At 43.7% G+C, this 23,380-nt stretch overlaps 2 protein-coding genes across 3 annotated transcripts; both read right to left on the bottom strand.

Moving 5' to 3' along the window:
• Nucleotides 1-4,081: 4,081 nt before the first annotated feature.
• On the bottom strand, nt 4,082-6,099 carry LOC133888998 (anthocyanidin reductase ((2S)-flavan-3-ol-forming)-like). 2 transcript variants are annotated; one of them, XM_062329425.1, is made up of 6 exons: nt 5,582-6,099; nt 5,323-5,489; nt 5,009-5,212; nt 4,754-4,913; nt 4,414-4,633; nt 4,082-4,336 (listed from the first exon to the last, which is right to left on the bottom strand). In XM_062329425.1, the coding sequence occupies exons 1-6, from the start codon at nt 5,703-5,705 to the stop codon at nt 4,183-4,185; spliced, it is 1,029 nt and encodes a 342-aa protein (XP_062185409.1). In that variant the 5' UTR covers nt 5,706-6,099; the 3' UTR covers nt 4,082-4,182. The 2 variants fall into 2 exon arrangements, with proteins under 2 accessions (XP_062185409.1, XP_062185411.1); XM_062329427.1 differs by having other exon boundaries at nt 4,082-4,333.
• Nucleotides 6,100-9,120: 3,021 nt separating this feature from the next.
• LOC133888997 (uncharacterized) lies at nt 9,121-22,107 on the bottom strand. Its single transcript, XM_062329424.1, has 14 exons — nt 21,543-22,107; nt 12,873-12,997; nt 12,663-12,798; nt 12,408-12,557; nt 12,251-12,304; nt 12,079-12,174; nt 11,916-11,975; nt 11,743-11,817; nt 11,598-11,651; nt 10,907-11,008; nt 10,143-10,823; nt 9,834-9,965; nt 9,598-9,705; nt 9,121-9,512 (listed from the first exon to the last, which is right to left on the bottom strand). Exons 1-14 carry the CDS (start codon nt 21,951-21,953, stop codon nt 9,363-9,365), a joined length of 2,334 nt encoding a protein of 777 aa, XP_062185408.1. The 5' UTR covers nt 21,954-22,107; the 3' UTR covers nt 9,121-9,362.
• Nucleotides 22,108-23,380: the final 1,273 nt, after the last annotated feature.

Genomic DNA, 23,380 nt, shown 5'->3' with positions numbered 1-23,380 from the left:
ATTCTACAAGTTCATTTGTCAGTCAGTCACACTCATTTACCACTACAACATCCCTTGTGTTGTTTCTGCCATTGTAACATCAGATAAGCTCTTCCAGAGGTTCAGAACTAACAAAATATGCAAATTTCTGCAGGCAGAAGTTAGTTACATATAATAGTGCCAGATATAAATAATCATCAATCGACTCACAAAAAAGAGTTATTCAGTTTACCCTATGCCCTACTCTGTCTACCATCAGCTATTGCCTTTGCTTGAAGCCTTGTCACCTGCAACTGTTCTGTAATTAATACCTGCATGACGGCAAGTGAGGAAGTGACACCTGAATCTTATTTCAAATCTCAGGCAGATGTAGTGCATCAGTAATGGTCAGTAACAGCAGAAAGTGGTGCTTTGAGAAATCATACAGAAGACTCATTTCTCAAAGTCATACAGAAGACCCTAGTGTCCAATATTTATTCTTTTCCTCTTTGTTTTCTCAGTGTATTCAGCAATTGTTCCGTAAGCATTTACCTACATGAGCAACAATACACCTGAACCTTTTTTTTACTTACCTGGAAGAATTGATCATCTTTGGAATTTGGAAGTTGGACGCAGCATGACTATACCAAATAATTGTTGGGAAATCTCGGTATCGATTAATCATCACTACTGTACTATGTTCTTTTGTAGGCAATTTCTCATGCTAGTACCGTGATACTGTCACACAGAACCATCTAAAACAATTGACTGGGCATCAGCACATCAATTGGCTCGATAATTTAACCTTTTCTCAAAATGCAAACATAGACATGTCAATGCAAAAGCAGCGAGTTTGCAAAGAAATGTCAACTCTTTGTTCCGAACATATCACAGTAGGCATACAGAGCATAAGAAAACACGTTTGCATTGTTTACACACCAAAAAGGCTTTCTAAGTACTAACAAGCTATCAGCTCTTCGGAAGTTTAGATCCATTCTACTTTCTGCAATGCAAAATGTCAGCATATGGCAGGCACGGCTGCAAGTCCAACAATGGAGCATATAGTCCAACAATGGTGCATTCCCGGCTTTACTGTCACACATTTGGTTTCTTCAAAAAGCCAACACTATCACAATTACTCAGTTAATATTTTAGAAGGTTATGCAGCTTAGCAGCCAGAACTCGTGAGTACTTCAATAATTGTTTTCTAGTCTTAAATGATCGATTGAGGCGCAAGAAAACATTGGATACTTGTGCCCTCTTTCAATCACTCACAAAAACCTCAAAAATATTGCCAGAAGAAGGGATCCAGAAGCAAACAATTTAGAGAAATAGAGGCGGTTTTTCGGAACCTAAATGCATCATAGTAGAAAAATTAGACGAATACAGGAAAATAGGCATCGGGATAATTTCCAAACAAGCATGGCCACTGCCACCTCAAGGCTCAATGACCTCAATTTAAATCAATGGAAAAAGAATATAGATGCAACAACAAAGGAAATACCTGCTGGACCAGATAACAAAATCCGCTGGTTTATTGATGAAATTTCAGAGATGGCTTATTGATGAAATTTCAGAGAACTGCTTGATGAACTCCTTCTTTTCCAAATTTATGAATGCGCATGATAAGAGCACATTCTTTTCCAAATTTATGAAGACCTGAGTCAGGAGGGGGAGGTCGCCGCCGCGAAGGAGGGGCGTATGATCGCCGCGGCGTCGAGGTGAATCACCGCTGTGAAGGAGGGGCGTCGGATCACCGCCGCAAAGGAGGGGCGCAGCGTCGACGTTCGATCGCGGCGGACGATGGGCGGCCACGGCAGCTAGCTCGTAGCCGCGCGACTTCGAGGTGGGATGGGGGCGGCGATGCGACGAGCATGGGGGAAGGGCGCGTGGAGTGGCGGCAGTGAGGGACGGGCACGGGGGGTGTGCGCGTAGTGGCGGTGGCGAGGGACGGGCACGGGAGGGTGTGCGCGGAGTGGCGGCGGCGAGGGTTCCTCTGATGTTTGGAAGGGCACGGGACGGTGGCGAGGTGGTGTTGTCGTGCGTCGATGGTGGTCGCAGACCAGGACGGCCGCAGGAGAGCGGGGTTCGGAGGGGAGGGAAGGATAGGGACGGGACAGAAAAAGAGATCGCCAGGAGGTAGCAGTCATTTGGTTTGGAAAGAAATCACGAGGAATTGATTAGCATTACTGTCAATAAGGAAAGAGAGGGTAGATTCGATGGTGCATTCAACGCCGTGAGGAAAAGTTACTCTAATCAATATGATCCTTTGGATGTGTAAACATATTTACATGATTGAATTTGGATCCTTGATGTGTGAGATGTTTACAAGTTGTTACAGATCTGAGAGTGGAGGGAGTGGTGGGTACATGTGGGTATAATTTTTTTGGGTGGAAACAGACGTTGCAGGCTTCACACCTTTATAGTTTAGATTAGAAGATTTCCAAGGATCGAGTTACTTCTTTTGGAGTATTTAGACCAGACCAAAGTCACTGAGCAGATCATACGAATGGCTCTCGCAGCCCGTTTCCTGCACGGTCGGGAGAAGAGTCCATTCCATTGCAAGCGCTAGGTCTTCCATGCATGCACATCATTCGGCTTCAAGAGCATCGGTGCAATGGAAGAGCGTTCAACATGAAGAGAGTATACATATTTAATAAGTTGTATCACAATAATACAAAAAATTAGCGTGTCACTGTATTAAAAACAACAAATTTAAAAAATTACCGTGAAACTACAGATTTAATGTGCAAATTACTGTGAAACTCGTCTCCATGCCAGAGAAGAGGAAGAAGAAGAGTAGGTGGGGAGCTAAATGGCGCGGAACAATTTGATTTCTTCGTCGGAACTTTTTTTTTTGTCCATGGAACAATTTCAGATCTTTATCGCAACAATTTTTGTATGGGGAAAGGATCTCACCGGAGGTAATCACGGTATAGATTAATTAGAACTATTTTAGTTATAGTCTATACTTATATAAAATGTACAAGTTGTAGTAGAATCGAATGATCTTCATTATCCATCCGAGTTGATAAAATAGTCACTGTGCAAATATTCTCTCTATTCCTCATTCCAAAAATATATTTAATATCACATTAATTGTTTTCAAATCTAGATATCCAATATTTATCTTATATATATTCTAAAAATACATTCAATCTCTTATTATTTTTCTTCTATACCTAAACATCTAATATTTAATTTCCATACATTATTATATACTAGATTGATTTCAGTGTGCAATTGCTAGTTTCAAGAGGATGTCAAATGTATTTGGTTTCAAGTAGGAGATAGATCACGTGTAGAACTAGGAAAGTAATTATCTTTAGTTTTCAAGTGATATTGGGCAATACATTTGTCGCCGTCGTCTATGTGACAAGTACAGAAGCACGTTATATGTGAACTAGCAAGTTGATTCACGTTAATAACTCAACTAGTCTCGTTATATCATAATAACATTTGATTAAAAATTAGTCTTTTATCTTTTTTTATAAGGTTAGTATCATTTAGTTACAAAACATATAAAATTAAAAGAGATAAAAAAAATATGTTAGAGGAAGAGAAAAATATTTATGCTCCAAACTTGTACCTGAATCGTATATATATTGGTTTGATTCGTATACGTTTTTATCGACTACCAAAATCTTATGTCAAGTGTAGGAAGTGTAATTAAAATCAAAATAGGTTTGTACATTGTCTGCTGCCTACTTATGCGATAAACTTGAGCTACACGGTGTTTCTTGATTAGACTATTTATTCAAGTATTTATTTTTATAATAATTTGATTTTTTTCCTAAGACTATATTTTCTATGGATTCTTCTTTTTTCTATTCTAAATAATTTTACAATAATTTGATTAATAAATTATTTTATTTTATTTGGACTCTTTATTTAGATATTTTGCTTCCCAAATCGTACAGAAATAGAACTATTAATTTCTATAATTTTTAATTTCAAATTTAACTATTTATTATTTTTTTTTATATTTTTTATTTAATCTAGACCGTTAGATGTTCATAATGATAAGTGGTTTAGTTTTGTTTCTATTAACTGATAATTTTTTAATGTGGTAGTTTTTTTAATATTTAAATACTAAGATAATAGGTAGATAGAACAACTGCAGTTCGGCGTACTAGTAGCATAGACTTTTATTCTGAGAATACATGATTTGGGGATGTGTTCCGACTTGTGATCATCGATCGAAAGCAGAGGAGCATCACATGATCAGTTGGGCAGAATTCCCAGGGCCTTGCCGTACTCCACGACGTTGTCGTACATCTCGTCCAGGCTGTTGTGCTTGAACTCGAACCCCTCCCTGACCAGCTTCGCCGACGAAAGGAGGACCCTCGGCTTCTCGAGGAGCTGATCGTCGGTGCTGCTAAGTGCAAGCATTGAATCACTCATGGTCAGTGCAAAGCAAGTGTCAGAATTCAGAGCTCTGGATCCGATTCTTACAGCAGATTTGTTTGCACGTTGTACTGCGGGTATTTCTGGGCCAGGAAGCGTGCGAGCTCGACGACGGTAGTGTTGAGGCTGCAGCAGATGTACCTCCCCGCGGCCGCCTCCTCCTCGGCGATGAACAGCTCGGCGCGGCAGAGGTCCTCGATGTGAACCAGCTGCACAGAGCCGGAGGTCTTTTCGATGCCTTTGAGCACGCCGAGCGCTGCCTCGTCGCCTGAAGATTACGCAAAGAAAAAAAACCACCATGCATGGATCATACACCGGAACTCCCAAGCTGAGCGGCTAGGCTATCTTTCGGTCATCATTTGGCGCTTGGAAGTTGGAACTCACTCACCGGATAGCAAGGAGAGGCTGTCGACGACGCTCGTGCGGACCTTCGTGGCTGGCGCCGCACCCACGGTGATGACGGGGCAGATGGTGACGAGGCTGATGCCATTCTCCTGCGCGAATCTGCACGCTTCCTTCTCCAGGAGCACCTTCGACACGCAGTATCCCTGATCCAAACACGGCACCCTACTTCGTCAGCAAATGTTGTCGGATTCAGGACAGAGTGAACATGCATGTATCCTGAGAGCATGGGTGTACAGACCCAGGTTGGTGGCTTCTCGGCTGTGAGGTACTCGACGTCGGACCAGGACTCCTCGTCCAGGACGTGCCCGTCGCCTTGCAGCTGCGGCCTGATGTAGACTCCGGCTGCCGATGAGGTCAGGATCACGCGCCTCACCGTCCCAGCTTTCGCGCACGAACCCATGACGTTCAGAGTACCTCGGACAGACGGCTCAATCTGATCCTTCTGAAATTCACCAAATCGAGCACGTGAAAACAGCCAGCACCCCCATCACAATAGGTAGTGATAGCACCATGGTGATGTGAAAACGAAGATTCGTGGTCACGTTTGTGCACCTCTGGATCCTCGGACGCGAGCTTCACCGGAGCGGCGACGAGGAAGGCGTAATCGCAGCCGGAGACGGCGTCGTCGAAGCTGCCTTCTTCGTCCAGGTCGGCGCGGAAGACCGTCAGGGGGCCAAGCGCCTGCAAGCTCTTGAGGTGGGAGTTCTTCTCCATGTCATCTGGGGGTTTCAGAATCACAGCTCAGAGCCTAATTAAGCAAGTCACTCACTTAATACTGAACTGAACAAGAGATGGGAGAGAATTATCGGACCGGGGTTCCTGACCGTCGTCTTCACGGCGTACCCCTTCTCCAGCAGCATCTTGATGAGCGCCGAGGCGATGTACCCGTTCCCTCCGGTCACGCACGCCGTCTTCTTCCTGTCGCCCGCCGACATGGCCGGACGCCGGTCACCACCACCTCGGTGGGGCTGGTTACTGTCGGCAGCTTAGTTTATTCACAAGATAAGTATGAAGGCGAGTAGATGATGAAAGTAGTGTGGGGGAACTAGTACTTGGGAAGTTGGGATGTCGCCGTTGGTAATTTCAACTGACAGACGAGATGAGAATTGCAGGAGGCACGTAACGTCAGCTGAAAAATGAGAATTAAAAAAGATGGCGCGCCACCGTGGGTGGACAAAATGGCAAGATAATGGGGATTTTGGATCGAAGCCCGGCGATAGGTCGGCGCCCGCCATCGAGCTCATGGGGCTCGGCAGGCTCATGAACGAGAAGGCCAGGATGCTCTCCATGGGACAGAGGAAGAGGCTGCAGCTCGCCAGGCTGCTCGCCATCGACCGCCAGGTATGGCTTCTGGATGAGCCGTCCGTCGCCCTGGACGCCGATGGGGTTAAGCTGCTCGAGTACATCATACCAAATCATCAGCTCTCGTGCGCACTTAACGTTGCAAAGGATCGATTGTTTTTCTTTTAATTTTTTTCGAGTCATCAAGCACATATGATCCAGACGAATTTTAGGTCTGCGATAACACGCACATAAAGTTACCGAATAAAGCGCGCAAGACGTGGATTCACAATATAAACTCCGGCTTCTGTCATCCGATGTCAAACAGAAGCTGCATCCATACAAAACAGTCCGGAAACAGTGAACTTGTCGGACCCTCTTTGGGGTCACCTCGTGTAGCTCATACCAGTCTCTGATCAGTAGCTGGTACGCACAAACTCCAACAAAAATAGATATTATAGTCATACATCGAATAAATACGATAATAAAGTACAATACAGAGTTCATTACAACAGAAGCCCGAAGGCATAAATTAACAAACCCTTAAAACATAGCGAAAACACACAAAAGCGATCCAAGCCCTACAGGTAGCTTGAGTGCAGACGAAACCGGCTTCTCTAATCTTTATCTTCTCTTTCGACGAAGTCAGCCTCTAGATCATCTGGATCCACAATTAGCAAGTGTGAGTACATAAGATACTCAGCAAGTCCTACCTCAAGGGGAAAAATTAGATGCTTAAAGGTCGATCAAGGATAAGGCTATAGAGTCTTTTAGGTTTTACGGAAAGCTAGTTTTATTGATGCAAGATTCATTTTACAAAGACTAACTTTCAATAAAAACATTTCCGAAGAGAACACATAAGTTGAGCTTACGAGGGTTGACGGCCCTGGGGGAGATACACCCGTCCCGCCAGTTCCCACAAGACTTTACCAGTGGACACACAGTTCAGGAGGCTTAGGGCACAAAGCTAAAATCCTTCTTTTCGAAAACACGGGCACACAGCCCACTCACACACCAAGGAGATACTCACGCCGAAAAGCTAATCATTGTGACAAAACCATAGCATATCCTTGATCGAGGACACAGCTATCCGGATAGGTTTAATACTCTGTAGAGGTTGTACACTTTACCCACAAGATATCCACAGGCTCCCACCTTAGCAACTGGTGAAGCCGTCATAACGAGACGCAACGACCTCACAACGAAGCCACAATATCCACCCATGGGGCACTAAGATACCAGGGGCCTTAGAAGATTCACGGGAAAGATCACTTAGCAATCCTACGGTTTTGACATAGCCTCAACAATATCACCAGCCAGACCTTGGGCTACACACTACCCAAGTCTTCTCCTAGTTCCCATTACCACTACCGGCCTCCGGGTGGGTACCGCACTGAGTCAGAGGGGTTAAGTCAAGTCCTGCCCATACAGACCATGTGATTGTACGAGTGGATACTAGGTGAGATGTCACAGCGAACCGGTCCTTATATGACCGAGGCAAGAATCTCCCAGCAAGAACACCACAAAGGCGAACCTTGCTCCAAGGTAGTTCCCACCTTCGTGGGGCACCTTACTCACCCTCGTCAACACTACTCTAGAGTTTTCCCAAGAACACAATGTTTTACACGCACACGCACCAAGCACACATCACTTCACATTGTAAAGCATGATTATCACATGTAAATAATCCAGTTCTTTCTTTTGGGCAAAGCAATCCTAAGCATACTAGTAAACAAGCATTCTTTCAAACAATTATTATAGTTGATGTTGGGAATCTTATAGGGTTTCAACGGAATAAAAGTAACAATGACAAGACATGGGATAAACAAGCTGGGTCATAACTATTTTAGCATTTCTAAAAAAAGAATCACAACTATTAATCTAATCATGCATACTTCTATTGTTTGAAACAATGGCTCTACGGGTTGTATTTAAAAACATAGGATCAACATGATCAACAGTTGTAGGACTTGCCTTCGTTGAAGTCCTCGCCTGCTCCTTTTTCAAACTCCGGGTCCTCGGGGTCTTCCTCGAATACTCCTTCCTCTAATAATCGCAACAACGACAGAGTCTCAATCAATCAAACAACCAAAATAAGGACTAAACAATTTACAAAAATTATGAAATTGATATGATTGGATAGATCTCGAATTTAGATGAATATCGGTGGAAGAATCGACGAAAACGAAGTTAGGACGGAGGAGAAACAGGCTTCGAAAGTTTTGCCGGGAGAGAAATTCAGAAAAAGAAAAAGGGGAGAATATTCCTGGAATATTCTGGTGAGTTAGCTCGGAATTGGACTCGGCTTGCGGCTCAGCTCAGACTCGGCTCAGAGGGCGGCTCGGCTCTATTTGGGCTCGGCTCGGCGGAGTCGACTCGGCTCCACTGTCGGTGGGCTCGGCGGCCGACTCGGCTCGGCTAACAGCGGGGCCCACTGTCAGCCACACAGGGAGAGAGGGTATAAAAGAGAGAGAGAGAGAGAAGGGCGGCTCGGCAGCTAGGAGCGCGAGCGGGAGAGAGAGTGGGAGGGGCGACGGGCGGCACTGGCGCGGTGGCGGAGGGCTGGCGGCGGGGTGCCGACGGTGGAGGATGGCGGCAGACCTCGCCGGTCGGGTCTGGCCGGCGGGCGACCGGCGGCGGGGAGCAGCTTCGGCTCGGTGACGGGAGAGTGTCGGGAAGGCGGCGGCGGCCAGCGACGAAAGGGGCCCAGGTATGTCTTCGGGGAGAGGGAAAGGAGGAGAGGAAGAGGGAGGTGCTCACCGGCGGCGACACGCTCGGAGAGAGGGGCGACGACGGGCAAAGGGCTCGGGAGAGAGAGAGAGAGAGTGCGAGGAAGGGATGGGGGGAAGAAGAAGGCACTGTTTACCCTTATATAGCCCGACGGCCGACGATGGAGTGGGCGCGCGGGACGAGGTCCGCACGGCGCGGGGCACAAGGAGAGGCGCGGGACGCGAGGACTGCCGACGCGGCGCGGCGATGGGACAGCGCGGCGCGGCAGGCGGGTCACGGGGAGGGGAGGGAGGAGAGAGAAAGAGAGAGGAAAAGGGGAAAATTTTTAGGGATTTGACAGAACTTCAAAGAGAACATGCCTAATACAGTGCTAGCAGTGCAAGACCTGGCTGAACAATGAGATGTCAAAACCTATCACACGTGGCACTGAAAACAAAAGATCCCGTCCTTTTCACAAAATCATGGAGCTTGGTGTAAACTACACATTCTATGGAAATATTTTCTGACAAAAGTGATCATTAGAAGAGTCAAAATTTGAGCCATTAGGCTACAGGAATAACGAAGAAGCAAAGTATGAGCTCTCATTTCCACGCCTTCCAGCCCCTGAACTGATTCCCGGATCGTTTGCGCTGCTGCTTCTTCTCCTGTCGAGACCGTGCAGCCTTCGCCCTAGTTGCTGCCAGAGGCATCCTCTTCTTGTGTTGTTTCTGCTTATTGCTCAGGCCACCGGTCTAGAAGACGGCAAGAATCATGCAATCAGACAAAGGCCTAGATCATGTTTTCACCAGAAACAGACATAGCAGTTCACAAGTTTACCTTCTTCTGCTTCACAGCCGCCTTGGAGTAGTACTTTCCTCTATCCTCTCTTCCAGCTCTCACTAACGCTAATCTTTCTTCTTTCGAAAGCTTTCTTCTGATGTGAGCCTGTATAAAAAGTTTATGCACGTCATGTGTGTGTGTGTGTGTGTGTGTGTGTGTGTGTGTGTGTGTGTGTGTGTGTGTGTGTGTGTGAGAGAGAGAGAGAGAGAGAGAGAGAGAGAGAGAGAGATTACCTCAAGCTGAGCTGGATCAACCCGCTTCATGCTTAGCTGATCAGAAGAAGGAATCTTAAAGGTTGCGGATCTTGTATCACTGCCCCTGCTTAGTCCATGTTGAGCCAAAGCCAGCTTTGCTTCTTTCTTTGCCTGAAACTCAGTAATTTCATTTAGACATCCATCTAAAAGCAGAATGCTAGTTATAGACAAAAGTAACTTTTCACTTTCCATAGGCATGCCGAATTTCGCGATTCGAACAGAATTTGAAGTGAATAAATGAAAAAAATGAAGTATTGGAGCTCTATTAGCTATCAGAATTTCACATACCTTCAGCTCTTTGATACGCTTAAAATCTTCATCAGATAAAATTTTACCAGCTTCACCCGATGAAACTTCAGTCTCCTTGGCTCCTGCTAATCTCTTAAGAGCTCGAAGGCTTGCATCAGCAGCATAAAGTTGTCCAATATAATCACTTAACTTCCTCTTCTGCGCCTTAGAGCTGCTGTTTTTTGACTTATCCACTTCATCACTGCCTTCATCCTGGTCTGAACCTTCGCTTTCTGAATCATTTATGTTTTCATTCAGTTCTTCATTGTCATCTTTATCCTCATCAGACATATCGGTAATATCATCCATATCAGAGTCATCTTCTAGTTCATCATCGTTGTCATCACTATTATCTTGATCCTCATCTACATCCTCTGTATCATCTTCCTCAGATACATCATCTTCCTCTATAGTATCTTCATTGGCATCAAGTTCGTTTGCATCAGACGAACCTTCCAAGTTTTCTTTTGTACCAGTTGTGGATGGCAGGTTTATCTCATCGTCAGAATTAAAAGCATAGGATTCATCTTCCGAGCCTTCCCCTTCCGATGAAATATTTTCATTTAATAACTCAGCTCCAGGCACATCGCTAGCAACAGTGACTTCTCCAAATGCTTTTGGCCGAGCCTTTGGATCAACAGGACGGCCACGATCTTTCTTGACTAACAATGAAGGGCAGATCTGAATTTCAATTAACAGAGGTTTAGCTACAAGGAATTTCAACAGACAGAAAAAATATAAAATTTGCAAGAAAAAAACCTGACCTCTCTGAACAAAGTGACTAGTGAACGAGCTGCAATGGATACAGCTTTTTCGTGGGACTTTTTGTATAAAACGAGGTCTTGGAGAAGATCCTCATTCATCATCTGCAGGTTTAATGGAAGAGGGGAGGGAAAAAAGAAAGATAAGTTCAACAAATATAGCAAGGGTGTATCTCTCTAGATATTCTAAAACGCACAAGAAATTCAGACTTGCGTGTGTGTTTTGTATCAAGTAGGAACAGCACAAATAAAAAGCATTCCAACTCAAGATCAGCAGTAATGGCAGACAAGCACAAACTAAAGCATGTCACGAGTTTATGCTTCATTTAATTACATGCTTAAAACTTTTTAGCACAAACATCACAAGCTTTTTGGTCTATCATTCATAAGTACAGAAAACCAACCGAATACTAGATTAAAAAAATGATCAAAGGTTCCCTCTGCTTGTTGTGCGTGTGTGTGTAAAGCACAGGTTATATATAGGTCATATATGAAACATGACTATCAAACGAACTAGAGATCAGGGGATCCAGCACTCAAGGGATGTCTGGTCAGTAGCACTGGGTCATACATGAAACATGGCTATCAAAAAACTAAAGTTCAGTGAATCCAGTGAACTTAAGGGATGTCTGATCAATAGCACCGCAGGCAAGAGTAAAGACTTGAGGTATCCAAAAAAGAGCAAGACACCTACCAAAGGCATTCGCATGCAGATCTCTCTCACAACATTCAAGCCAACAGCAAAAGCCTAAAAGGAGTGAAGTTAGACATGTGTATGTAACTATACTAGCCAGAAGAAAATATATATATTTCGTATGCTGAATAAGTGTCATGCAAACCTCAGGACGAGATCGGTCATGCACAAATTGATTTACTATCTGCTTGAACAGTGGTTCAACAGCATCCGGTGGCACCTAAAATTTCAACATATCTTTATTTTTTGCATTAAAAAGAGCAATATAAGTAGCATGTTAGTTAAAATAAAAGGGAATGGAGTGAGAGGTAGTGCTACCATATAATGGCACGCCTGCACTGCTGCAGCAAGTAAAGTAGTTACATCTCGTTGATGAGGCTGCACACACAGGTACAAGAATTATAACCAGAGTTAGCATAACCAAACTAGATGATGTTTCAAAGGCTAATGCCAGACTAACATACTATGTTAAATAACATACTTGAACATATCTTTGAAGATATGGGTAGAAGTTCAGCAAAACCAAGTGATGCAGCCCAATAGTCCTCGCGATAACTTTCAACATCATCATCCTTACCTGCAAGTGAACGGATTTTCTTTAAGCTTGAATGCTAGTGTTGGCTATGAATCAATATAGAAAGAATGGGGATGACCTCAAAGCGCTCATTGCATTTCTGCAGCCGAGAGAAAAGCTTCTCAGCAAAACCCTGTCAGCCAAAAGAAATGTGTTTCAGCATAATAGATGGGCGCAATAAACGATAACAAGTGGATGTGTCATCTAAGGTGATAACAGCATGAACATTACCACACCTGGGGATCCTTTAAATACGTCAGGTGTGAATAGTAACTGGAACCGGTTTCCTCAGCAGATTTACGCTGTTGCCTTTTCATACTACGAATGACACGCTGTAATTTAGCTTTCTTCTTTTTCTTACTGGCAGCAGTTCCCTTGTGGCTTGCCTGAGGATTCAAATACCAACAGAAGACAAACTCATCAGATGGGGAAACTAAATAAAGAGTATATTTAATAATTTTAGTTTAGGCACGATAAAACATTTCAATCACCTTGTAAACATCCTCTTTACTAAGAATAACTTGTGGATTTTCATTCGCCTCGTCTTCACTGCTTGATGCATCGCTATAATCCTCGTGTTCTGCATTTTCATACCCAAGAAGGAACGAAATAGCGGCTATCATAATCCTGCATTTAAACGACAATCGTTTAGGTGGGCAGCAGACAATAGCAGAACCCTAGGATGTTCTAGCAGCAAGTACCTAGATGAAGCATGGAAACAAGCATTGCATATTGCATTTGTTGTGCGTTCATCGAACCAGACCTTCCGACGGTGAAGATCACATAGAATAGTAAATGCTCTCTTTGCTCGTGACTCTTCCTCGGCCTGAGAAATAGGACATAGTTAAAGGAGGCAGGGAAAACATCAAATATATACTTTTTTCCACTATGTTAAACATAATATTGATCAATGCAAGTCTGAGATGCTGCAAACCTGCAAGAACTTAAAAAGAATGTTTTGCAGTTTACGATTTGTGGATTCGTTCTTGTGCTTTTAATTCATTCTTCTGATACTGTGCACAATATGTGAAAATGCTAGCTTTTTGACAGCTCGATCCCCAATAATTTGAAGCTCCATAAATAACTCCATTGTGTCCTCAAGATCAACGATCTTTTTTAAGAAAAAAATGAGATGGCATAAAAGGGGATAAGTGTTAGACCTTAAAGCTTCACTTAATCAACATAATAGCTAGCCCTAAGATCAAACACCCTAAATGCGGAAGCGTGAGGTCTTTACCTGAGTTCGGTGACGCCATCTGATGATGGTGAAGTGGTTGCCGGCGTGATGAAGAGGCTTTGGCCGATGTAGTCGATCACCAGCACGTATTAGATGAAGAAGCGGCGGTCTTCACCTCGTTGACAGCACTCTAAGGATTGGATTAGGGTTAAGATATCAGGAGAGGCGGCTGACTTCGTGAATTGGATCGTGTCTTCCGAAACCCCTCACATCTGTTATATATCCAGTGCTGCACGAGGTGGGACCGCAACCAAAGACGTTGGATGCACCCCCAATCACGGTGCATGTGAGAAACGGCTCCCATGCGTTTCGTTTGTTAGTTAGAAGACGTCAGGGAGAGTGGAGCCGAGATCAAAACCAACATTCTCCCCCTTGATCGTAAGGCTAACATCATAAGCCCACTCTCAATGAAACAGCATACCAAGGCAAAGTATTACAGCGGTCAATAAAATGCCACTGAAACGCAAATACCTATAGTGTACCATTCCATCTCGAAATGGAAATTCGTTATACTTGATGGGAGTTGGTTTGTTTAATAGTCCTCTTAATCCAGAATCATAGACTTTCCAATATCCCCATGCCGGCAACATGATCACAAAAAATATGAGGTGGTAAGCCTTTAGTGAGTGGATCCGCAAGCATTGACTTAGTGCTTATGTGCTTGACACTTATTGTTTGATCCTGGATTCTATCTTTCACAACGTGATACTTAATGTCGATGTGTTTGGCAGCACCACTCGACTTGTTGTTACTCGTATAAAAAACTGCGGGTTGATTATCGCAGTATAATGTAAGTGGTTTTGCAATACTGTCGACCACTCTCAGTCCCGGGATAAAGTTTTTTAGCCATACAGCCTGCCCGGTAGCCTCATAACATGCCACAAACTCAGCTTGCATCGTTGAAGATGCTGTAAGTGTCTGCTTGGAGCTTTTCCACGAGATAGCTCCTCCAGCAAGGGTGAAGATATAACCTGATGTGGATTTCTTAGTGTCTACACACCCCGCAAAGTCTGCATCCGAATAACCAATGACTTCAAGGTTATCGGATTTTCTAAATATAAGCATGTAGTTCTTAGTGCCTTGCAAATAGCGAAGGACTTTCTTAACGGCTTTCCAGTGGTCCGGTCCTGGATTTGATTGATATCTGCCAAGCATCCCGGTCACGAAAGCTAAGTCAGGGCGTGTACAAACTTGAGCATACATAATGCTTCCGACAGCTGAAGCATAAGGAACCGTCTTCATTTGATCAATTTCATATTGGTTCCTTGGACATTGATATGTCCCAAACTTATCGCCCTTAACAATAGGAGCAGGCGTGGCAGAGCACTTATGCATATTGTATTTCTTTAGTACTCTGTCAATGTATGCCTTTTGAGATAAACTTAATGCTCCTTTGGACCGATCTCGATGAATTTCAATGCCAAGAACATAAGAGGCCTCACCGAGATCCTTCATATCAAAATTAGAGGAAAGAAATCTCTTGGTCTCAAACAGCATATTCTTATCACTGCTGGCCAATAAGATATCATCCACATAAAGAACTAAGATGGTGAATTTCCCCCCTTTAAACTTTATATAAATGCAGTTATCAACTTCATTTTCTTTAAAGCCAAAATTTCTGATGACTTTGTCAAACTTGAGATACCACTGTCTAGACGCTTGTTTTAGACCATAAATTGATTTCTTAAGGCGACATCCCAAATGTTCGTTGTCTTTCATGACAAAACCTTCTGGCTGAGCCATGTAAACATTTTCTTCCAAGTCACCATTAAGGAATGCCGTTTTTACATCCATTTGATGCAGCTCTAAATCATAATGTGCTGTGAGCGCCATAATTATTCTGAAAGAATCTTTACTTGATACAGGAGAGAAAGTTTCATTATAATCGATTCCTTCTCTTTGCGAGAAGCCTTTAGCTACGAGCCTTGCTTTGAACCTTTCGATGTTCCCATTAGAGTCATGTTTTGTTTTGTAGACCCATTTACAGCCTACTGTTTTGGCTCCGTCAGGAATTTCTACTAGGTCCCATACATCATTATCGCTCATAGATTTTAATTCGTCATTCATGGCATTAAGCCACTCAGACGAATGCTTACTCATCATGGCTTCTTTATATGAGTTGGGATCTTCTGTCTTCCCTATGTCATTAACATCCTCATTCATATAAACGACATAATCGTTCGAGATGGCAGGTCTCCTGTCACGCTGTGATCTCCTGATTGGTTCATTATGCACTGCAGGACAAGAACTGGGTACTGCAGGGGACTGCTGAGGCTCATCGTTAGGTATATCATTAGGAATTTCAGAGACCTCAACAGGGGGTGTACTGACGTTAGTTTCTACTGAAGGTGCAACCACCTGAGGCACAGGGATGTGTGACTCTTGTATCAGTGGAGTAGGAACATAAACCCGTTTTTCTTCAAGATCAACTTCCCTTGGCTCCATATCCCCGTTTTCAAGAAACACAGCGTGTCTTGTTTCTACGAACTTAGTGATCCTATCTGGACAGTAAAAACGATATCCCTTTGATCTTTCTGGATACCCGATAAAGTGACAACTAACTGTCTTAGGATCTAGTTTCCCAATGTGTGGATTAAAGACTTTAGCTTCAGCTGCACAGCCCCACACACGTAAATACTTTAAAGAGGGTTTTCTCCCAGTCCATAATTCATATGGTGTTTTTGGAACTGATTTACTGGGAACTCGATTAAGAATGTGTGTGGCTGTTTTAAGTGCCTCCATCCACAGTCCAACTGGTAAACTAGAATAGCTGAGCATACTTCGCACCATGTCCATAAGCGTACGGTTGCGTCGCTCAGCTACCCCGTTTTGCTGAGGTTCACCAGGTGTAGAATATTGGGCTACTATGCCATTTTCCTGAAGGAATCTGGCAAAAGGACCAGGGATTTGCCCATATGTGGCATGCCTCCCATAATATTCTCCCCCGCGATCCGATCTCACTACTTTAATCTTCAAGTTGTGCTGATTTTCTACTTCAGCCTTAAATATCTTAAATTTATCGAGAGATTCAGATCGATCTTTAATGGGGTAGATATAGCCGTAACGGGAGAAATCATCAGTGAAGGTAATGAAAGAATCAAAACCGTCAACTGATGTCACAGGAAAAGGACCACATATGTCCGTGTGAATTAATTCTAATAATCCTGTGCTCCGAGTGGCCCCTTTCTTTATTTGCTTAACGTATTTTCCTTTAATGCAATCTATACAGTGGTCAGAGTCGGAGAAGTCTAAGGGTTGGAGAATATCTTCCTTAATGAGACGCTCCATTCTCCCCCTCGAAATGTGGCCTAAACGACAATGCCACAGTTTCGAAGAAGTCTCATTAATTGTACTTCTCTTTCTCTTATGGCTTATATCATAGACATTCATCGTCACAGAGGATTCATTAAGAGGAAGCATATAAAGTTTGTCTTGTCGGATGGCAAGACCAATATCCTCTGAATTAAATTTAAGAATACATTTATTGTCTCCGAAATTACAATGAAAACCATCATCATCTAACATCGAAACTGAAATGAGATTCCTCCTCATAGAAGGAACATAAACTACATTATTTAATCTAAGAGTGAAGCCACTATTAAGAACTAATGGAAGGGATCCGATAGCTTCAACTTGAGCTTCCTTCCCATTGGCCACTCTAAGACTTCGCTCCCCCTTTCTTAATGTTCTCGCGGCAAGGAATCCCTGTAAGGAGTTGGTAACGTGCACAGTGGCACCTGAGTCAATCCACCATGAATTAAGGGAAAAATCAGCATAAAGTGATTCATCAATGAATGTTATGAAATCATTACCCTTCTTTGCAAGCCACTTCAGGAAACCAACACAATCCTTTTGGTAGTGGTCCTTCTTGTGGCAGAAGTGGCATCCGTCATCTTTAGATTCTTGAGAGGCAGGAGCAGAAGGAGCAAATGCCTTGGGCGCCCTCTGTGCTGCCTTGTCGTGTTTAGCGACGAAATGCAACTTTTTCTTAGACTTGAAATCCCCTTGAAATTTTCTTTTATTCTTGGGGCTGCTTATTTGATTCACAAAATCTTTATTTTCAGCCCTCACCCTCTCTTCCTCTTGGACGCACATTGCGATCAAGTCGCTCATGCTCCACTTCTCTTTCTGAGTGTTGTAATTTATCTTAAAAGGAGTAAACTCAGGAGGGAGAGAGGTCATAATGAAGTGGACAAGGAAACCCTCAGAGATTTCCATATCCATGCCCTTGAGTTTGGCAGCCATATCTGTCATCATCATGATGTGTTCTCTTATGCCACCAGACCCATAATTATACTTAGTGTTGAGGAGCTTCTGAATCAGTGTACTGGCATAAACCTTGGAGGTGCCTTTAAATTGCTCCTCCACAGATGCCAAGTACGTCTTAGCTTTTTCTGAGTTTGGGATTGCTCCCCTTATAGCATCTGATATAGAGTTCCTCATTATCATAAGAGACATGCGGTTGGACCGCTCCCACTTCTCAGAAAGTGTATCATAAGTTTTCTTTAGTTCATCATAATTTTCCACGCCAACGGTAGAAGCTGTGGGAGCGTCAACCCTGAGTGCATAATCCAGGTCTAAAACACCAAGGACAACAGTCACCTTAGCTTTCCAAGCAGGAAAATTATTGCCCGTGAGTTGTTCTATGCCGTCAATAGTGGCGGCAATAGAGGAAGCGTTAAGAGCTGAAGAGAAGAATTGTGCCTGATTAGTGAATTTATCATAAAAAAAAATAATAATTTGCACGAAAATAACCCTACGTTGGTCTGATTAAAATCATGCAAAAAAATAAAACTCCAATCCGGATCACCGTTGGGCAGAAAACGGAAAAGAATTTAAATAAACACATAAAGATGGCACATAATTACAGTCAACTTTGGTCAGAAAGTAATTATGAACCTATATAAAATGATCGTAAAATTCTCCGGAAAAATTTTCCCTTTGGATCCAATTGAACCAGAGAATTAACAACAATATTTTATGCATTAATCATCATTAATTTTGGGCTAATTTCATTAGATATTCCAGTGCATAAATGAAAAAACGTTAGAAATCACTGGAAATTCCAAATAAATGGAAAAAGCCCAAAACATTAAAGAAAACGACCCAAGAAGGCTTTTCGGCCCAGCTTGGCCCATCAGCACGGCCTGGCCCAGAGGTTTTCGCGTGCACGCGCCGGCCCGGCCTAGGGCACGGCCCAGCTTCCGCGCGTGCGCTGGCCCGAGCGAGGGCGCAGCCCAGCCACCGCGAACGGCCCAATCTGCCTTCGCGCGCGCGCCGGCCCGGAGCTTTTCAGCCGTTCATCGCGATCGACGGCAGGCCGACAAAATCGCCCGGTATAAAAACCCCGTCGGCCGAAACCCTAACCCTAATTCATTTTCCTCTCTCTCTCCCCGAAAAAATCCGCCCGACCCGGAGCTCGTCGGCGACGAAAAACTTGGCCCGGCCGAGAGAGAGAGAGAGACGGCGCCGAGCGCGGCCGCCGGTCGCCCGAGAGAGAAGAGGGCAAAGGGCACCTCTGTTAGCCAAACCGCCGGAGCGCGCGTGCGACGGAGATCGCGCGCGCCTCCGTCGGTTGGTTTGCGGTGGAGCCCGGGAGGAGAGGGAGATGAGCGCGCGGCGAGAGGAGATCTCGTCCCACGGAGGAGGCGAGAACGGCCGGATGAACCGCGCGCGCACGAGGAAGATCCCGCCGGAGGAGAACTCCGACGGGCATGAACAGCCGGAGCCGTAAGTCCTCCCCCCCCCCCTTCTATTGCTTTGAGTTCTGAGTTAATTGGGCTTAGGGTTCGGGATTGTGGGGAAAAATTGGGGTTTAGGGTTCGGATTTGGGGGGGGAATTGGGGATTTCTTAGGGTTTTCTTAATCTCCCCAATTCCCCTCCTTCTAATTGCTTAATCCCACTTAATCCGAGCCTAATTGACCGAAACCCGACCCCCATGAACACATAAACACAATATAGAAGCTTAGTACATGAATAGATAAGCATAAGAGTCGCCTGATTGAGTTGACCCGAGGTCGATTAGAGCTAAAACACGTTAAACATAAACTAATTGACCTTAATCTCATACCAACAGCGCTAACTAATGTCCAATTAAGGCTCAAAACATCATAACCGAGCCGAATTGATTAATTTATGAAAGTGTATACAAGAATTCATCCTAATTTCATTAATCCGAGACATAAACATGAACTTGTACATTGATTCGAGCCTAAAATTGAACTTAAATCGCATAATTTATCATCAATGTACTTAAACCGATCAAAATTGGAAACAATTGACCGCTAATTGGCGTCAACCGATCGTAATTCAACATGAATAAGACTAATTGGGTTTGATTAGGGACTAGGATGGCTCTGGTACCAAATGTTAGACCTTAAAGCTTCACTTAATCAACATAATAGCTAGCCCTAAGATCAAACACCCTAAATGCGGAAGCGTGAGGTCTTTACCTGAGTTCGGTGACGCCATCTGATGATGGTGAAGTGGTTGCCGGCGTGATGAAGAGGCTTTGGCCGATGTAGTCGATCACCAGCACGTATTAGATGAAGAAGCGGCGGTCTTCACCTCGTTGACAGCACTCTAAGGATTGGATTAGGGTTAAGATATCAGGAGAGGCGGCTAACTTCGTGAATTGGATCGTGTCTTCCGAAACCCCTCACATCTGTTATATATCCAGTGCTGCACGAGGTGGGACCGCAACCAAAGACGTTGGATGCACCCCCAATCACGGTGCATGTGAGAAACGGCTCCCATGCGTTTCGTTTGTTAGTTAGAAGACGTCAGGGAGAGTGGAGCCGAGATCAAAACCAACAATAAGATGTCAATAGAACTCATGATGTAAATATAGTCAAGGAGCAAGGCAACAAAGGAAATATTTTAACCTGATTAAAAACATATCTTTCAAAAAGTCTAGGTTGTGGTGAAATTGATACCTATATTCCCATTGCTTAGTTGAATAAGGGAACTGATACTATGCAAGTCTAACAAAAGCTGTCTAAGACTACAATTAATTGTAACAGAGTCCATGCCTTTTAATCAGAATTAAAACTCTATTGAAATTGTAATAGAGGCCATGTCTTTTAACCTGAATCAAAACTCTATTGATGTGACTCTCACTATACAAAAACACGCTGACAAGAAATCATATCAACATATTGTTGGGGAATGATCTCACAGGCCCCCTTCGGACGGTGAGTCGAAGACCTCTGGTGAACACTATTTACTGACAAAGAATACAATTGTGTTATTTTAGGAAATGCTCGATGACAAATGGACCCTTCGGGCAAGCGACTCAGGCCTTCGGAGGCCGACGAAAGGCCTCCCCACGTCACCTCGAGGAAATCCCCCAAAGAGAGCGTCGAAGCTATCATCGCAGGCAAAGCCTGGTGGGCCTTCAGAGGTCAACCGAAGGCCAATTCGCGACGGCACGACAAAGCCATCCAAAGGTACGCCGAAGGTCCCATCTGTGATAGACCTTCGGGAGCTCAGGCGAAGGAGCGGCATTCACTGGAATCCGAGGATGGTGAAGGGTACAGTTGTAAATATGCTAATATACTTAGGATTGTGCTAAAATACCCTCGAATATGTCGGGAATGTGGCAGTTAGAAGGGTAAAGTTGTAAACCATAACTGGGAGTGGTTGAGTACAGGCTATAAATAGGCCGGTTTTGTAACTGAAAAGACAGGATATCGCACAGTTTCCCATAAGCGTGTGTCACATTAAAAAGCCTTCGGTTCCCTCTGAGAAGCCGAAGGCCCGTCCCTGTGTTCGGTAACCCTAGTTCCCAACACATATGGAACCTATTGTTTAGCATAAGGATAAGAGTTACTAGAACAGAACATTAGTTTGTCATTTTGTTACATCAACATAAATTCATACTCTGTGCAAAGCCCATCTGCCTAATTTGTTGGCATCCTTCAAATAAGCCAGCCAGAAGATTATATGTTCTTCACAGTTAGGAGCCAAAACAAGGACAACTAACTCCATAAAAATCGAGACAACATATTTTGCAATACTAAAGTCCACTAAAAAAACCTTCCTGCCTATCCGTCAACAAAGCAAACAGGGACCAAACCTATCAGGATTTTGATTAAAAAAACTAATACCAACAATAACACTAAATAATTTTACCTTTCGATTCACCATCAGTATTAGCGCCTGCACAAGGTGTGCCCGGAGCCCCGGCGGCAACCCGCGCGCGTTGGTGTCGAGCAAACCCCCAGTCTGGTCGGGCAAGTCGGCGAGGTCATCCGGGTAGAACGGCGCGACATGGGCGAGGAACAGCGCGAGGTCGCCGAGCTCCTTGGCCACCTCCCCGCCGCCGCCCGAGGAGGAGGTGGTGGCCAGCGCGGTCTGCTGCCGGAAGAGGAACACCGAGGACTCGAAGTGGCGGTGGAGCTGGCGGAGCTCCTCCTCGTAGCCCTCCGGGTCGCGCTTCATCTTCGCCTGCAGCGCCGGGAGGTTATGCCGCACGCCCGCCCCGCCGGATGCGGATTCGGAGGCCGCCTCCGGCGTGAATGCCGGCGCGTGCTTGCGTGGCATCGGCGCGGTAAAATTGGTCTCCGCCGCCGGCGATGTGCGAGGGCTAAAACCCGAGAGGCAGTTGGTATGTGCGCGCCTGTGGAAATCGCCCCCATTTTCCTGCGGAATCTATCGGGGAAGGGTAGCTCATAACTCTTTCAAGGTACGACGGCGTAAAGCTATTTCCCGCCTTCAGAGTCATTTCGTTTTATGAAAGTTTTTGTGATGCTTTTTTTATAAGGACGTGCGCGTACACACGTGTAGATCCGTCCTAAACCCATCTAAATAACATCAGACATATAATCTCACATAGTATAAGTATACGCTTTGACTAAATACATCCACTTATATTTCTTAAAAATTAATCCTAAGGAAAATCTGGATCCTAGAAATGTCAAGATTCATATTTGATGGTTTCATTCCCATCACCTCTAAGGCCTTCAACCTCATCAGAGAAAGAAACAAGGATAAAAAAGTGTGAGCCTTCGCATCAGTAAAAATTCATATGTAAGAGAAGGAGGTGTCTTAAAGCCAGGTTTACAAATTTGTTTTATAGTCGAAAATCAGGACCTATCGAATTTCCGAAATTCGTGAATATTGGAAAAACCACTCAAAGTTCGGTGAGAATTCAGCTAAATTCACTCAGTCAAATTTGTAATTCAATGAGAAATCGATCGAATCGACCATTTGATAACCGCTCGAATTCAACCGAAAACCGATCGAGTTACACCGAAAACCAACAGTATTTTTTGAATTTTCCGTGTTGAACGCATTTCAAACGAATTCTTCAAAAATCGTTCGATTTTCTCAATTACCGAGCGTATTTCCTGAATTGCAGTGGTGTTCAATAAAAAAAACCAAAAAATAACTCAACCTTGTAAAATCGCTAACTAATTCATCTGAGTTTCAAATCAAGTGAAACAATTTTTTTTAGTTTCCTTGTAAAATGATCTACATGATAAAAGTATTTATACTCATAAAAAGTTGAATATTTTCTGTCAAAAAATGTATTTGCTAAACCTAGTTAAATACACAAATATGTTGCAACTAGATTAATTCATAACTCAACTGTCACACCTCCAAAATTAATGAAACCGCTTTTAGTAGTTTATTTATACTATGATTTATGTATGAAAAATAATGGTCGACATGAAAAAGTTAATTATTGTGTTATTTCTTGACATGTTCACTTTATGCTTGTGAATTTTATAAAAATTATAGAGAAATTAATAAAACTCTAAATGAAGTGAAACCAATTTTAAAGATCCTCTTAAGATACATTCAAAAAAATATGTTTACATGTTAAGCTTTTCCTTGACGTGATGGGCCAAACCATCTTGTTCATACAGCCTATTTAAGTATTTTTCCTTTTTTTCAAACTTCTTTTCCATGAAATATGATGCAAACGATATTATTTTTGAAAAAAAAATCACAAAAAGGTCTTAGAA

Source organism: Phragmites australis, chromosome 13 (genome assembly GCF_958298935.1).
Source record: "Phragmites australis chromosome 13, lpPhrAust1.1, whole genome shotgun sequence".
NCBI lineage: Eukaryota > Viridiplantae > Streptophyta > Magnoliopsida > Poales > Poaceae > Phragmites > Phragmites australis.
This window is presented reverse-complemented; position numbering and strand designations above follow the sequence as displayed.